General features: G+C 38.5%; 1 protein-coding gene across 7 annotated transcripts in view; it reads left to right on the top strand.

Moving 5' to 3' along the window:
- ARHGAP28 (Rho GTPase activating protein 28) overlaps window positions 1-16,467 on the top strand; it is a 203,555-nt gene that overhangs the window by 137,593 nt on the left and 49,495 nt on the right. For 4 of the 7 annotated variants that reach the window (XM_026005931.2, XM_072734927.1, XM_026005933.2 and 1 more), the window contains 2 exons: window positions 2,897-2,986; window positions 9,811-9,895. In XM_026005931.2, coding sequence (XP_025861716.1) covers window positions 2,897-2,986; window positions 9,811-9,895 — 175 coding nt within the window. The remainder of the gene's footprint in view (window positions 1-2,896; window positions 2,987-9,810; window positions 9,896-16,467) is intronic. The other 3 variants (XM_026005932.2, XM_072734928.1, XM_072734930.1) reach the window with 1 other exon arrangement.

Genomic DNA, 16,467 nt, shown 5'->3' with positions numbered 1-16,467 from the left:
AATATTTAGTTTTTTCCAGTTATTTTTTCAAATATAAACATTTTGTGTGGATAAATGTCAGCTTTGAGAATGTGTAATAATAAGTGACGCAAACAGTGAAGTGTCTGCCTAAGTGAGAACCATCTAGTCCGGGAAGTACACATCTCCTGATGGGGGTGTGGGGGGGTGCAGCAGGTGTTTCAGCTTTTAGGTTTTTCCTCCAGTGCAGAGAGAGCTTCTGACCAAGACTGTGGATCCAGAGTGTTTTTTCCTGTCCAGCTCCCCAGTCCCTCTCTTGTACTGCCATCCATTGAGAATACTGTCACAGCAGGAGGGTGAGATGACCCACCAGATACTCCATCCAAGGAAGGATAGGGTGGAAAGTGTTCTACGAGGCAGAAGGTACCAGCACACTGTCAGGTGAAACTACAGCACTGTGGTCTCTAAAGTCCTCTGTAGAATCATGGTACAGGACTTTATTAATTTTTAATTGATTAGTAAATTGTTGTATGCTTCCTCTGCACTTGAGCAGATCAGTTTTCCCAAAGGCCAAGATTACTGATTGTGTGTTCTTATAAGTGGGGTGTACTTGACTTTGAGATGTCAGAGCAGGCAGATAGTAAACATTATTCCCAGATGCCAAACCGGTGACAGGGATGAAGAACCTAATTTATTACTTCCAGGCAAAATTGGTTTCATTTCAATCTCCCCTGCATGTCTTTTGTTGCAGCCTGCTGATTTCCTTCTCTCTTAGATCCGTATATTCACAGTGGGAACCCACCCCTCAGGGCAATTAGTTCATTTTATTTGGGCTACATTTTGGGAGATTTTCCGGCATTGTATTTAGGGGTTATCTACATATTTAAGGGGCTGGTCCACTTGGCTTCTATTTTGCAAACACTTTTAACTATTTACTCGGGACCCTTTCTATTCCTTGTACAGTTCCGTATTACGTGTTTTTCTCCTCCCTCTCTAGAAATATTCTTTTATGCTACTCTTGGGTAGAGAGTTTTATTTTACCAAACCAATTATATTTGTTTTTTTTATCTAGAAATTTCTGAGGTGGTCTGCTGTGGAATTCTTTGCTGGTTTCCAGTGCTATAAAAAATGTCCTCCTTTAAAAACATAGATGTTTTCTGCCACTTTCAGTGATGGAAATGGGAGGGGAGTAGATAATTTTCAGTCCGCTATCTTAACTTAAATTTCTTATACTAGTTCTCAGGTTTTATTTGTCCCTTAAAAAAAAGGTTCTTGGGGCGCCTGGATGGCTCAGTCAGTTAAGTGTCCCTACTCTTGATTTCAGTTCAGGTCATGATCTCAGGGTCGTGAGATCAAGCCCTGTTGTGAGCTCCATGCTGGGTGTGAAGCCTGCTTAAGATTATTTTTTCCCCTCTCCTACTATCCTTCCCCCTACTCGTGTGTGCGTTCACTCTCTCTCTCTCAATAAAAGACTCTTTGTTCATTTTATAATAAAGTAGCCTATTGTCTATAAGAAATGTAGAAAATTTAGTCAAGCAAGGTGTGTGATAGGCTTTTATTTTGTTTTTAGAGCAGGAGAAAGAAGTGTGGGGGGCGGAACGGAGGGAGAGGGAGAGAGAGAATCTCAGACAGGCTCCATGCCCAATGCAGAGCCCAACACAGGGCTCCATCTCACGACCCTGAGATCAGATCACTAAGCCATAGTGCTTAGGTGACTGAGCCACGCAAGTGCCCCAAATGACAGTTTTTTAAAAGAAAAAAATACTGTATGTTTTCATAAGTATCAAATACATTCTGTTTTGTAATAAGCTTCCTTCAGTAAAGAATATTTATGTCTTAAATTTTAGTGAAGCCATTGCCCACTAAATAAAAAATCTCTTATTTCTAGCTTTATAAATGAAAAACATAACCTGATACTGTTGCTACTGAATTCTGGGCACTGCAAAAGATAATCATGGGGAGTGTTTCAAAACTAAGATTAGACGTGTTTGGCCATATGTAATGGAAGGGTTGGAGTTGTTTTGCTTCACATGGAGATTTGGTGGTCCAAGTCTGGCAAGGTATTAGATGATGCCTTAGCACAAACCCAAGTGGGCTTGATCCTCTACCTCTGTTGTCCATTGCCATGGACGTCATCCTTATTCAAATAAGATAGCTGGCAACACTAGGCTGTCACCTGTAGTGCTATCATGAATGTACATGAGCTGAACCTATTCCTTTTGGTCAGGAAAGCCTAGCTGTTATGGAAGCACTCTTGGTAAAATTACATTTACCTCTCATTGAACACACTTGTCACATGATCACTCCTAGCTGCAAAGAAGCCATTTTGTAAGGAACAAAATCTAATCCAAGGAGTACTTACTCAAAATGACACATTTACTAACACAAGATTTCAACTTAGAGGTGACAGCCTAAAGGTCATTGCTATGCTATTCCTATCATGTTACTGAATATGCCTAGAAATGAAGTTCTTTGGTTTAACTCCTGGAATGAAACCAAGATACTGTTAAGGAGGGATGCCTGGGTGGTTTAGTGGTTGAGCCTCTGCCTCTGGCTCAGGGTGTGATCCTGGGGTCCTGGGATCGAGTCCCACATCAGTCACCTCGTGGGGGCCTGCTTCTGCCTCTACCTGTGTGTCTGCCTCTCTGTGTGTGTCTCAAATAAATAAATAAATAAATCTTTTTAAAAAAGATATTGTTAAGGAAAAAAGGAGTTTGTGGCAGACAATAGCAGTGTCTGCTACAGGGGCCAGTGTGTCTGTCAAAGGGCCTGGCATTTAGCTACTCATAGCAGTGTTCTCTAAAGGACTGAATACGTTTGTCCCTGCCCAGGCAGTCACAACTTCGTATAGTGTCACACACATCTAAACATATATACATAGTGTAATACACAGAAGTGTTAACCTGAATAAGAAGAGTACTTTTACTTTTCCATTTAGACAGATGATGCTTCTCTCAACAGTACCACCCTGTCAGGTGGGTCCCAAGATGAAGAAGGGAGTTTCGTAGTTCCCAGGAGTGGCTCTGTGGTAAGTCATCGCATGCCCAAATAGTTGCACATTGGGGCAAAGTTGAAAGTTCAAGGCAGGAAGAAGCAATTTCTTCAAAACAGATAAGAAAACCTTGAACTGAGATTGCAGAGAAACCACAGCTTCCAGGAGACCCACTAACATTTTAATAGGAAGTAGGAAACTCAAAACTGAGGAATGACTAGATCTCAGTTTCAAAAAGAACTCCATAAATTAATACCACTGTAGTCAGAAACCAAAGGATGTTCTCTGCGTATATCAAGCCTGGGGAGGAGTCTGTTACTGTTGGTCCTCTTGGCTGTGTTCACACCAATAATCCGGCCTTATTCTGCCATTTAACCCAGAAGTCCTTTTTCCCTGCAGGATAGATTAGAAAGCCTTCATTCTGATGCTGAAAGCGTTACTGCCTTAGATCTCAGGCAGGACTCACTCATAGACATCCTCCACTTCAGACACATTCACTCTCTTGGTCTTGAGTAACAGAACTTGTACCTTTCTTTGGTCAGAAAATCTTATCATTCTCTCACCCCCACCCCCGCCTCTGCAGAACCACTGGACATCCCCACTTGGTGTCTCTGTGCAGGTGCTCTGGCAGGAGGTGATACGGTGCCCTGGAAGTAGTGAGAGACCCTGTTCAATGATATTGGTTTTTCGATGGCAAGTTGATGGCTGGCTAAAGCACGTCAGTCATGGAATTGGAGGAGGCCCATTCACATGAACCTCTGCACAGTAGTTTCTTATCTTTCTTCCAGTTGCAGACAAAGGATGGTTGATGTTCACATGCACAGCACACTCAGTAGATTCCCCATTGTTCAGAGAGACAATGCTGTTAGCCCCAGGTGAAGGAGCTTTTCTGTTGTGTTTTTAGATTTTTGGTTTTGAGGTTGCTTTGTTACACAGTGATCACATAAGAACCATAAAAGAATGTGACATTTGTCAATGAGTAACTTATCAATAGCCCTACAGGTTATGGCACAGATGGGCTAGGGCTTACTCACAGTGACTGACCTACCAGGCTCTAAATTCAGCTGCTACTTTCCTATTTAAGATTGTGCATTGACATTCAAATGAGGGAGCATGTCTCTGTTTTAGATAATTTCGAGTGCACCCTACTTACTGATGGATGGAAACAAAGTAAGTCATTCATCCACAAGCTCTGAGAGCTACTGAAGAGAGAGGAGTTACCTATAATAGACCTTTTGCAGGGATCCCTGCATGGCTCAGCGGTTTAGTGCCTGCCTTTGGCCCAGGGCGTGATCCTGGAGTCCTGGGATAGAGTCTCACGTCGGGCTCCCTGCATGGAGCCATTTATTATCTTTTCCCTCTGACTGTGTCTCTGCCTCTCTCTCTCTTTGTGTGTCTCTCATGAATAAATAAATAAAATCTTTAAAAAAAAATAGACCTTTCGCAGTTGTGCTGTGATGCCCCTGTGACTGGAGACTCCTGCTGTAATAAGGCTTTTGCACAGGATCCTGTATTGTGTCTCAGCTTGGTGGTACCATGAGCCCAGGGCACCATCCCCAAACATTTGCCTCAATTCTGCCTACATGCTCCCTCTGCATGCTCATCAGAGACCTGTGGATTTTGTCTTGTAAAGTGAGAATATTTCTACTCCGTTCTTTCCCTGTAACTACTTCCTTAGTATGGAAACTCATCATCATCTTTTTTTGTTTCTCACAAAACTATCTATTATGGCTTCCTTTCTGAAAATTCTTTTTAATTCTAAGAACTTTTCATTTGATTTTATAATTTGTGCAGATAATCTGAAATAGTGAAAGTTTTCTTTACTCAGTCCTTAAAATAGTAATTTTATTTCTTTTCCCTGTCTTTTTTGACTAACCACAATCACTTATTACACTAAATAATAATTAATGGGGACCTTTTGATAAGTTTTTTATTTCCTCATGAATTCTTCCAAGTTTCATTATTAAGAAGAATATTAGTTCTAGGTTTCTGAGTCTTATAGTTGTTTTTATCAGGAATAGAGATTGAATTATATAAAGTAATTGTTCATCATCTAGTAAAATAAGTATATTTTTCTTTGTTAAGCAATTTCTTTAGAAAATTCTGTTGAGGGACTCCCAGGTGGCTCAGTGGTTGAGCATCTGCCTTCGGCTCAGGTCCTGATCCCACGGTCCTGGGATCAAGTCCTGCATCAGGCTCCCTGCAGAGAGCCTGCTTCTCCCTCTACCTGTTCTCTGCCTCTCTGTGTGTCTCCCATGAATAAATAAATAAAATCTTTAAAAAAATAATATTCTGTTTATAAGTCTTTATAATATTGAATTATAATTTTGTTGCTAAAATAAACCCTACTTATTAATATTATTCTTTTATTACATTATGTAATATATTGTACTATTTTCGCATTTTTAACAACTATTAGTGGGATTCTAATAGCGGGGTTAGCCTATATATAATTTCTTTTTGTTGTTACAGAGTTATACTAATCTTGGAATGAATATGTTAAGATTTTGAAACTTTTTTCAGTATTTTGGATCCAGATATTAAACTTTGGTGTAAATATATAATCTATAAACTCCATTATATTTAAGTTTGTATTGTAATATTTTTATGAAACCTCCAAGGCCTGGCATCAGTGTAGACCGTGTTTTGATTACTTTTTCAGTGAATATGGTTTTGTAGTTATATTCCTTTCTATCCTAAATGGTATGAGTTTTGGTAATGTATATTAATTGCAGCAAAACATTGAGTTTATTTAGCATTTTAAATATATGATGTTTGTGTACACACACATATATAAAAATATACACACTTATTTAGGTGTATAATTTTTAAATTTTCTGTGAGGTAGCTATTTTTCCTCTTTTGTTTCTAATATTTATGTCTTTTATCCCAATTAGAGCTATAGTTGCCTATATCAGCGGTACTTTTTAGGAAGTCACTACCTTTAATTAATGAGGTATACTTTTTCTGTTGTATTTGTTTAATTTTTATTGATTTTTCATTCATTCTTAGTTCTACTTGTATAATTTTTTCTAGTCTCTTGGATTATAAACATTTATTTTAAATTTTTTTATTTGCATTTAAGTTTAAGAATCTCTGAATAATAGTTTATCTTTTATCATGAATTTTTGGAATTTAATGCTCTTACTGTCTTAAATTTCTTATAACGCTTATAATTTCACATGTGATTTCATTTTTAATCCACAATATTATTGGAATGCCTTTAAATTCACATTTGGATATATTTTGTAATATTGTTTGTTTTATTTCAAAGTTGATGCATATTTGTCAGTGAATGTGACTTACTTATCTCTGAGGTATTGAGTATTTACTCAAAGGAGACAAAAATACTAATTCGAAAAGGTATATGCACCTGTGTTTGCAAAATTATTTACAGTAGCCAATAAATGGAGGTGACCCAATTGTCCATTATAGATGAATGGATAAAGATGTTGTATACATATATACAGTGGAATGTGACTCAGCCATAAAAAAGAATGAGATCTTGCCATTTGCAACAACATGGGTGGGTCTACAGGATGTGTAATGCTCAGTGAAGTAAGACAGAGAAAAACAACATATGATTTTACTCATATGTGGAATTTTAGAAACAAAACAAATGAACAAAATGAAAAGAGACAAAAAACAGATTCTTACATACAGAGAACAAAGTGGCATTGCAGAGGAGAGGTGGGTGTGAGGATGGATGAAATAGATAAAGAGGATGAGGAGTACAGTTATCTGGATAAAGACTGAAAAGTAAATAGAAATGTTGAATCAGTATATTGCCACCTGAAATTAATGTAACACTGTATGTTAATTATACTTCAATTTAAAAAATAAACATTTACCTCTGGGGAATTTGGCAAGATGTAGATTTATCAGTTCTGATCTCAGGTACAGAAAGGGAAGAAAGAGAATCTTATTATCTGTATTAACTCAAAGCAGCTTTTACACATAAAATTATAACACATAGATTCAAACCTTGAGAAGAAAAGAAGCAGCTAGACAGCATCAGGAAGGTCAGAAGCATCTTCTGAGTCAGTGACATTTTCCTGCAAGTAATGAATGTGGAAAATGTTTGGTATGGTGTTTCTTTCATGTGAAAAAAAATGTCATACACTCAAAATCTAGTTTTGAGAGAACTCAAGCAGGTAGTGCCAACCTTCTACAGGTTGGAATTTAAAATAATCATCCCCCATATATTTTACTCTCCAATCCCAGTGCTGCATGATTTAGGCAACAGAGCAAGCTCCATTGGCTGGTAAACATTGCCTTTCCCTACTAGTTGAAGCCCCAGCCTCTTGTGTTTAGACACATAGGGAAATGGTAGGATCTGTTATGGACAAGCAAAGGAAGTGTGAATTAAATGGGAGTGGCATTAATATTTCCAGTATATTAAAATAACTAGTAAAAATTTAAACAATGCTAGCATTGTTTAATGGGTGAGTGGATGTTTTAAAACTATTAATACCAAGCCCCTAACATTTTCACTCAACCTACTTCAGAACTCAGAGTCCATTTATTAGTAGTTTTCTCCTTCACCATATCCATGCTTTAACACATGAAATGTTCCTTTGTTTTGTTCTGCTTTGTTTTAACTGTTATGAGTGTCTTGACTTCTCTACCTGGCTTTCCAAGCCTTCTAATAATTTGAGTTGACCATCCTAACCAAAATATTTCTCATATTTTTCTAATACCTTGTCTCATCTCCTGGCACACCAGTCTCTCCACAATGACATGTAGCTGAAATGTTTATACCTCCATTTCAGGCCTAAATGCTTTTGCTAGCCATCTCTGCTTCTGTAAGTCTTCTCCACCATGCTTTGAGTTCCAGCTCAGGTTCATCCACCTCTGGGTGAAACCCTTCCAGGCTGCACCTCTTTCCTCTCCATTACCCTCCAGTAAACATATAGTTGTGTTGTAGAAATTAGCTCTTAGCATTAGGTTGATTGTTTTTTAACATTGTTCCATAAATGTTACTCTATATTCCTCATTATAAATAATAGCTCAAGAGCAGGGATCACAATTTAAACTTCTGCCTCCTCTAAGATAGGCCCAGAATAATTTACATTACAAAGGGCAGGTACACTCCTTCAGTCCAGTAGGCTGGCTAGAGGCCAAGTAAACCAACTCAGCAGATGAACACTTCTCTACTTCACAGCTTACTGAATTGACATTTAGTAAGCTTAAGCATCCCAAACCATCAGTTTCATCCTGTAGATAAATGTCTCTAGGTTTTCAAGAGTTGTCTCCCATAGGTGAGTTATTTCAAAGTTTGAGAAAGCTTTTTTTTTTTTTAAACTTGAGAAGACTACCGAAACGTGGTCCATATCATTTTAAAGATTTTAGTGTATAGGTAATCTTTATTCTGTAGTTTAGTTTTTAGGGCTACCAAAAATCTGATTGACAATGAATTGTATGGCTCTAGACCTTTTCATGTCTTTTCATTCTTCTACCAATTATAGTAATTGGAAATCTGTGTTTAATAATTGACATGTATTTACTTGATTTTTTACACAATCAGGAGTGTGTCATATCCTTTGAAATAAAATAGGAAAAAGAGAACACAAGGCTCAGAATTTGAGACTCCTTTGTATAATTTGTAGCATATGATAGAGGATCTTTCATGAAGCAGATGTTCAGTTATTACTAAATAAATATGAGAATAAAAGAAGCAACATCAGACTCAGGAAAAATGAACAGACATTATATTGAGTAGTACATAAAAGATTTCTGATTGAATAGCAGATTTTCATCATCACACATTCATAGATAATAACTCCCACATTAAAATTAATACTGACAGAAATGGCAGGATTTGTGTATCAATTTTTTACTAATACCCTCCAGACTTGAGCAGTTGACTAGCTTCATGGGGCTTTACAAAGATACTCAACTTCTGGGGCATCTGGGGGGCTCAGTGAGTTAAGCATCTACCTTCTGCTCAGGTCATGATCCCAGGGTCCTGGGTTTGAACCAGCAGGGAGTCTGCTTTGCCCTCTGCCCCTCCCCCCATCATGCATGGTGTGTCTCTGTCTCTCTCTATCTCTATCTCTCTCAAATAAATAAAATCTTTTTTTTAAAAAGAGAAAAGACATTCAACTTCTTATAATATTGGAGGGGAGGACAGTGCTTTGGCAGTATCTTGGTAAAGAAAGTAACAAATTAGAAACTGAACTAGAAAATATTTTAAAGTTTTTGGTAGTCATGATCACTCTGTATTTTGTCATGGAGGAGTCAATATGTTAATTTTAAAAAATAGCCAACCCTCATATTGTGCTCAGTGTGTATCAGATATTGCTTATTGTGATTTATACAGGATAAGCCATTTAAAATTCATAATACCTCTTCATATGTTCTATTATCATCATCATTTTACAGATTAGGAGATTAAACAATAGCAAACTCGAGTGACTTGCTCAAAGTCACACAGTAAGAACCTGGACTAGAATCCCAGCAGTCTTGCCCCACAGTCCTTTCCATTAGCCATCTACCTATGTCATCACCTGGGATTTAAGACCAACACGTGTGCCCACCACATCAAGAATAACACTGTAATTGTCAAACCATGTGACATCAAGCATTTAATTTTTACGTTTGAGGAGGGGTATAAGCAGCAAATTCTCAAGAGTTGCCCTGACCTTGACATAAGTTCTCCATTGAGAAACTTGTGTGAGCTATACAGGTTTGGACTGAACACAGGAACAGAAAATCAGGTGCAGGCCCAGTATGAAATCAAGAATGGCTTTGTGTGAAAAGAACTTTTGTAACCTGCAGAATATAAATCAGATTGAAATGTGGGGTGGCCTGTATTTATAAGGTAAAATATCTTGTGTTCATCTTCCCTTGTTTCGCAGTCTATACTTGAGACTATTCCAGCTCTACCAGTTCATTCCAATGGATCTTCAAACCCTGGACAGTCAGTTCAGAATGCAGTGAGTGGTGAGTGACACATCCTTCTATATTGAACTTACACTGTGTCTTCTTGCGTTTGTTCTAGCACTCAGTAAAGTTAACAGTGATTTTGTTAAGGCAAAATGTGTGGGGTTTTTTCCTATTTTGATTTTATCACTCCAGCACTCACTCCCTGCCAGCTCCAAACACCCCATTCTATCGCACCAGACAAAATTAATTGAGCCAAATTGGAAGCAGAATCTTTTTCTCCTTCACTGCCATCACATCATTTAGAAACTACTCACTTGGGGAGTGTCTTTGATTTAAGGTCTTTTTCACAAGTAATCTGGATCTGCTTAATAGTTGCAAATGGGCCAGAAGTAGGACACTTCCAAAACTCTCTAATGCTCAAGTGTATACAGCACCACAGCAGCTCTTAGTGTATGTACAAGGCTACAGGGTTAGCTTTTAACTGGCCTCTTTCACTTGAGTGTTGTGTGTGCTACATGGGCTCAGTATGGAACCGGAAATCCTCCTTATAGGAACTAGGCTCTTACAAGGCCCTACTTGGTGATTCCCTGAGATTTTTCCTAAATATGTGCCACTTCTCATTTACAACATAACTTCATGCTTTCAGCATTAGCTTCAAAATCCAAATAAGCTGGGGTGATGAAAATGTTCTGATGTTTGTTACTCAGTTCAAATCATGCCACTAAAAGATAAATGTCTACTTGGAGTGGTTTATTGGTTTGGAACACTGTAATAATTGCACTCTGAAGAATCTGTCTATAGAGCCTTCAGAAGTTGGAGTATTATTGAACACCTGGGTGGCTCAGTTGGTTGGGTATCTGACTTGATTTCAGCTCTGGTCATGATCTGGGGATTGTGGGGTTGAACCCCTACGCTGGGTTCTGCATTCAGCAGGGAGTCTGCTTCCCTCCCTTCCTCTTCCTATGCCCCTTCCCCACTCAATGCACACTCATGTGCTTCTGCACTCTCTCTCTCAAATAAATCTTTACCAAAAAAAAAAAAGAGGGAGAGAGAGAGAAGTAGAGTATTTTTAACAATTGGTTTTCTTCTTTAAATGCAAACCTCTGGGATGCCAGAGTGGCTTAGTGGTTGAGCATCTGCCTAGGGCTCAGGGCATGATCCTGGTCCCTGACCAAGTCCCACATAGGGCTCCCTGCGAGGAGCCTGCTTCTCCCTCCTCTGTGTCTCTGCCTCTCTGTGTGTGTCTCTCATGAATAAATAAATAAAATAAAATATTTTAAAAAATAAATAAATGCAAACCTCTGTATGATGAGTGAAAATCAAAACTCCCCCTTGGCCATCTCTTGTTTTTATTGCATCCATTTATTGTATTTTTGATTAGTATCTGTTAAAATTTTAAAATCTATTGATTTGCAAATTTCTCCACTTAATGTTTAATGTAAGATTAATTAGGTATTCTATTATTTCTTTTTGTTGTTCTTTTTTTAGTATTTGGTTTTCCTTTTTTTTCTTTTTCAAAAATATTTTTAATATAATAAATTTATTTTTTCTTGGTGTTCGATTTGCCAACTTACAGAATAATACCCAGTGCTCATCCCGTCAAGTGCCCCTCTCCAGTGCCCATCACCCATTAACCCCCAACCCCAGCCCTCCTCCTCTTCCACCACCCCTAGTTCGTTTCCCAGAGTTAGGAGTCTTTATGTTTTGTCTCCCTTTCTGATATTTCCCACACCCTTCTCCCTTCCCTTATATTCCCTTTCACTATTATTTATATTCCCCAAATGAATGAGACCATATAATGTTTGCCCTTCTCCGATTGACTTATTTCACTCAGCATAGTACTCTCCAGTTCCATCCACGTTGAAGCAAATGGTGGGTATTTGTCATTTCTAATGGCTGAGTAATATTCCATTGTATACATAAACCACATCTTCTTTATCCATTCATCTTTCGATGGACACCGAGGCTCCTTCCACAGTTTGGCTATTGTGGACATTGCTGCTAGAAACATCGGGGTGCAGGTGCCCTTGCATTTCATTGCATCTGTATCTTTGGGGTAAATCCCCAGCAATGCAATTGCAGGGTCGTAGGGCAGGTCTATTTTTAACTCTTTGAGGAACCTCCACACAGTTTTCCAGAGTGGCTGCACCAGTTCACATTCCCACCAACAGTGCAATGAGGGTTCCCCACATCCTCTCCAACATTTGTGGTTTCCTGCCTTGTTAATTTTGCCCATTCTCACTGGTGTGAGGTGGTATCTCATTGCGGTTTTGATTTGTATTTCCCTGATGGCAAGTGATGCAGAGCATTTTCTCATGTGCATGTTGGCCATGTCTATGTCTTCCTCTGTGAGATTTCTCTTCATGTCTTTTGCCCATATCATGATTGGGTTGTTTGTTTCTTTGGTGTTGACTTTAATAAGTTCTTTATAGATCTTGGAAACAAACTAGCCCTTTATCTGACAGGTCATTTGCAAATATCCTCTCCCATTCTGTAGGTTGTCTTTTAGTTTTGTTGACTGTATCCTTTGCTGTGCAAAAGCTTCTTATCTTGATGAAGTCCCAATAGTTCATTTTTGCTTTTGTTTCTTTTGCCTTCGTGGATGTATCTTGCAAGAAGTTACTGTGGCCGAGTTCAAAAAGGGTGTTGCCTGTGTTCTCCTCTAGGATTTTGATGGAATCTTGTCTCACATTTAGATCTTTCATCCATTTTGAGTTTATCTTTGTGTATGGTGCAAGAGAGTGGTCTAGTTTCATTCTTCTGCATGTGGATGTCCAATTTCCCAGCACCATTTATTGAAGAGACTGTCTTTCTTCCAGTGGATAGTCTTTCCTCCTTTATCGAATATTAGTTGACCATAAAGTTCAGAGTCCACTTCTGGATTCTCTATTCTGTTCCATTGATCTATGTGTCTGTTTTTGTGCCAGTACCACACTGTCTTGATGACCACAGCTTTGTAGTACAACCTGGAATCTGGCATTGTGATGCCCCCAGCTATGGTTTTCTTTTTTAAAATTCCCCTGGCTATTCGGGGTCTTTTCTGATTGCACACAAATCTTAAAATAATTTGTTCTAACTCTCTGAAGAAAGTCCATGGTATTTTGATAGGGATTACATTAAACGTGTAAATTGCCCTGGGTAACATTGACATTTTCACAATATTAATTCTTCCAATCCATGAGCATGGAATATTTTTCCATCTCTTTGTGTCTTCCTCAATTTCTTTCAGAAGTGTTCTATAGTTTTTAGGGTATAGATCCTTTACCTCTTTGGTTACATTTATTCCTAGGTACATTATGCTTTTGGGTGCCATTGTAAATGGGATTGACTCCTTAATTTCTCTTTCTTCAGTCTCATTGTTAGTGTATAGAAATGCCATGGATTTCTGGGCATTGATTTTGTATCCTGCCATGCTACCAAATTTCTGTATGAGTTCTAGCAATCTTGGGGTGGAGGCTTTGGGTTTTCTATGTAGAGTATCCTGTCATTGGTGAAGGGGGAGAGTTTGACTTCTTCTTTGACAATTCGAATGCCTTTAATGTCTTTTTGTTGTCTGATTGCTGAGGCTAGGACTTCCAGTACTATACTGAATGGCAGTGGTGAGAGTGGACATCCCTGTCTTGTTCCTGATGTTAGGGGAAAGGCTCCAAGTGCTTCCCCATTGAGAATTATATTTTCTGTGGGCTTTTCATAGATGGCTTTTAAGATGTTGAGGAATGTTCCCTCTATCCCTACACTCTGAAGAGTTTTGATCAGGAATGGATGCTGTATTTTGTCAAATGCTTTCTCTGCATCTATTGAGAGGATCATATGGTTCTTGGTTTTCTCTTGCTGATATGATGAATCACATTGATTGTTTTACAAGTGTTGAACCAGCCTTGCATCCCGGGGATAAATCCTACTTCGCCATGGTGAATAATTTTCTTAATGTACTGTTGGATCCTATTGGCTGGTATCTTGTTGAGAATTTTTGCATCCATGTTCATCAGGGATATTGGTCTGTAATTCTCCTTTTTGGTGGGGTCTTTGTCTGGTTTTGGAATTAAGGTGATGCTGGCCTCATAGAACGAATTTGGAAGTACTCCATCTCTTTCTGTATTTCCAAACAGCTTTAGTAGAATAGGTATGGTTTCTTCTTTAAACGTTTGATAGAATTCCTCAGGGAAGCCATCTGGCCCTGGACTTTTGTGTCTTGGGAGGTTTTTGATGACTGCTTCAATTTCCTCCATGGTTATTGGCCTGCTCAGGTTTTCTGTTTCTTCCTGTTCTAGTTTTGGTAGTTTGTGGCTTTCCAGGAATGCGTCCATTTCTTCTAGATTGCCTAATTTATTGGTGTATAGCTGTTCATAATATGTTTTGAAAATCGTTTGTATTTCCTTGGTGTTGGTAGTGATCTCTCCTTTCTCATTCATGATTTTATTAATTTGAGTCTTCTCTCTCTTCTTTTTAATAAGGCTGGCTAGTGGTTTATCTATCTTATTAATTCTTTCAAAGAACCAACTCCTGGTGTTGTTGATCTGTTCCACAGTTCTTCTGGTCTCGATTTCATTGAGTTCTGCTCGAATCTTTATTAACTCTCTTCTTCTGCTGGGTGTAGGATCTATTTCCTGTGTTTTCTCTAGCTCCTTTAGGTGTAAGGTTAGCTTTCGTATTTGAGTTCTCTCCAGTTTTTGAATGGATCCTTGTATTGCGATGTATTTCCCCCTTAGGACTGCTTTTGCTGCACCAAGGTTTTTGAACAGTTGCATCTTCATTCTCATTAGTTTCCATGAATCTTTTTAATTCTTCCTTAATTTCCTGGTTGACCCTTTCATCTTTTAGCAGGATGGTCCTTAACCTCCACGTGTTTGAAGTCCTTCCAAGCTTCTTGTTGTGATTTAGTTCTAATTTCAAGGCATTATTGTCTGAGAATATGCAGGGGACGATCCCAATCTTTTGGTATCAGTTCAGACAATTTGTGACCCAGTATGTGGTCTATTCTGGAGAAAGTTCCATGTGCACTTGAGAAGAATGTGTATTCAGTTGAGTTTGGATATAAAGTTCTGTAGATATCTGTGAAATCCATCTGGTCCAGTGTATCATTTAAACTCTCGTTTCTTTGGAGATGTTGTGTTTAGAAGACCTATCGAGTATAGAAAGCGCTAGATTGAAGTCACCAAGTATAAGTGTATTATTATCTAAGTATGTCTTAACTTTAGTTATTAATTGATTGATATATTTGGCAGCTCCCACATTGGGGGCATATATATTGAGGATTGTTAAGTCCTCTTGTTGGATAGATCCTTTAAGCATGATATAGTGTCCCTCTTCATCTCTCACTACAGTCTTCGGGGTAAATTTTAGTTTATCTGATATAAGGATGGCTCCCCTGCTTTCTTTTGAGGACCATTTGAATGGTAAATGGTTCTCCAACCTTTTATTTTCAGGCTGTCGGTGTCCTTCTGTCTAAAATGAGTCTCTTGTAGACAGCAAATAGATGAGTCCTGCTTTTTTATCCAGTCTGAAACCCTGCACCTTTTGATGGGGTCATTAAGCCCGTTCACATTCAGAGTTACTATTGAAAGATATGAGTTTAGTGTCATCATGATATATATTCAGTCCTTGTTTTTGTGGATTGTTCCACTGGACTTCTTAAAGGGGAATTTTAAGAGTCCCCCTTAAAATTTCTTGCAGAGCTGGTTTGGAGGTCACATATTCTTTCAGTTCCTGCCTGTCTTGGAAGCTCTTTATCTCTCCTTCCATTCTGAATGAAAGCCTTGCTGGATAAAGTATTCTTGGTTGCATGTTCTCCTCATTTAGGACCCTGAATATGTCCTGCCAGCCCTTTCTGGCCTGCCAGGTCTCTGTGGAGAGGTCTGCTGTTACCCTAATAGTCCTCCCCATAAAAGTCAGGGATTTCTTGTCTCTTGCTGCTTTAAGGATCTTCTCTTTATCTTTGGAATTTGCAAGCTTTACTATTAAATGTCGAGGTGTTGAATGGTTTTTATTGATTTTAGGGGGGGGGGGTATCTCTATTTCCTGGATCTGAATGCCTGTTTCCCTTCCCAGATTAGGAAAGTTTTCAGCTATGATTTGTTCAAATACATATTCTGGCCCTCTGTCCATTTTGGCGCCCTTGGGAATCCCAATTAAATGTAGGTTTTTCTTCCTCAGGCTGTCGTTTATTTCCCTTAATCTATCCTCATGGTCTTTTAATTGTTTGTCTCTTTTTTCCTCAGTTTCCCTCTTTGCCATCAACTTGTCTTCTATGTCACTCACTCGATCTTCCACCTCATTAACCCTCGTCGTTAGGACTTCTACTTTGGATTGCATCTCATTCAATTGATTTTTAATTTCTGCCTTATTAGATCTAAATTCTGCAGTCATGAAATCTCTTGAGTCCCTTATGCTTTTTTCTAGAGCCACCAGTAGCTGTATAATAGTGCTTCTGAAGTGGCTTTCTGACATTGAATTGTAATCCATATTTTGTAATTCTGTGGGAGAGAGGACTGTTTCTGATTCTTTCTTTTGAGGTGAGGTTTTCCTTCTAGTCATTTTGCTCAGTGCAGAGTGGCCAAAAACAAGTTGTATTGGGAAAAGGAGAAAAAGAGAGGAGAGAAAGAAGGAAAGAAAATAAAAAAAGGAAAAAG

The sequence above is a fragment of the Vulpes vulpes genome, chromosome 13, assembly GCF_048418805.1.
Source record: "Vulpes vulpes isolate BD-2025 chromosome 13, VulVul3, whole genome shotgun sequence".
Classification (NCBI taxonomy): domain Eukaryota; kingdom Metazoa; phylum Chordata; class Mammalia; order Carnivora; family Canidae; genus Vulpes; species Vulpes vulpes.
Note: the sequence above shows the minus strand (reverse complement) of the source record. Positions and strands in the feature narration are given on the sequence as shown.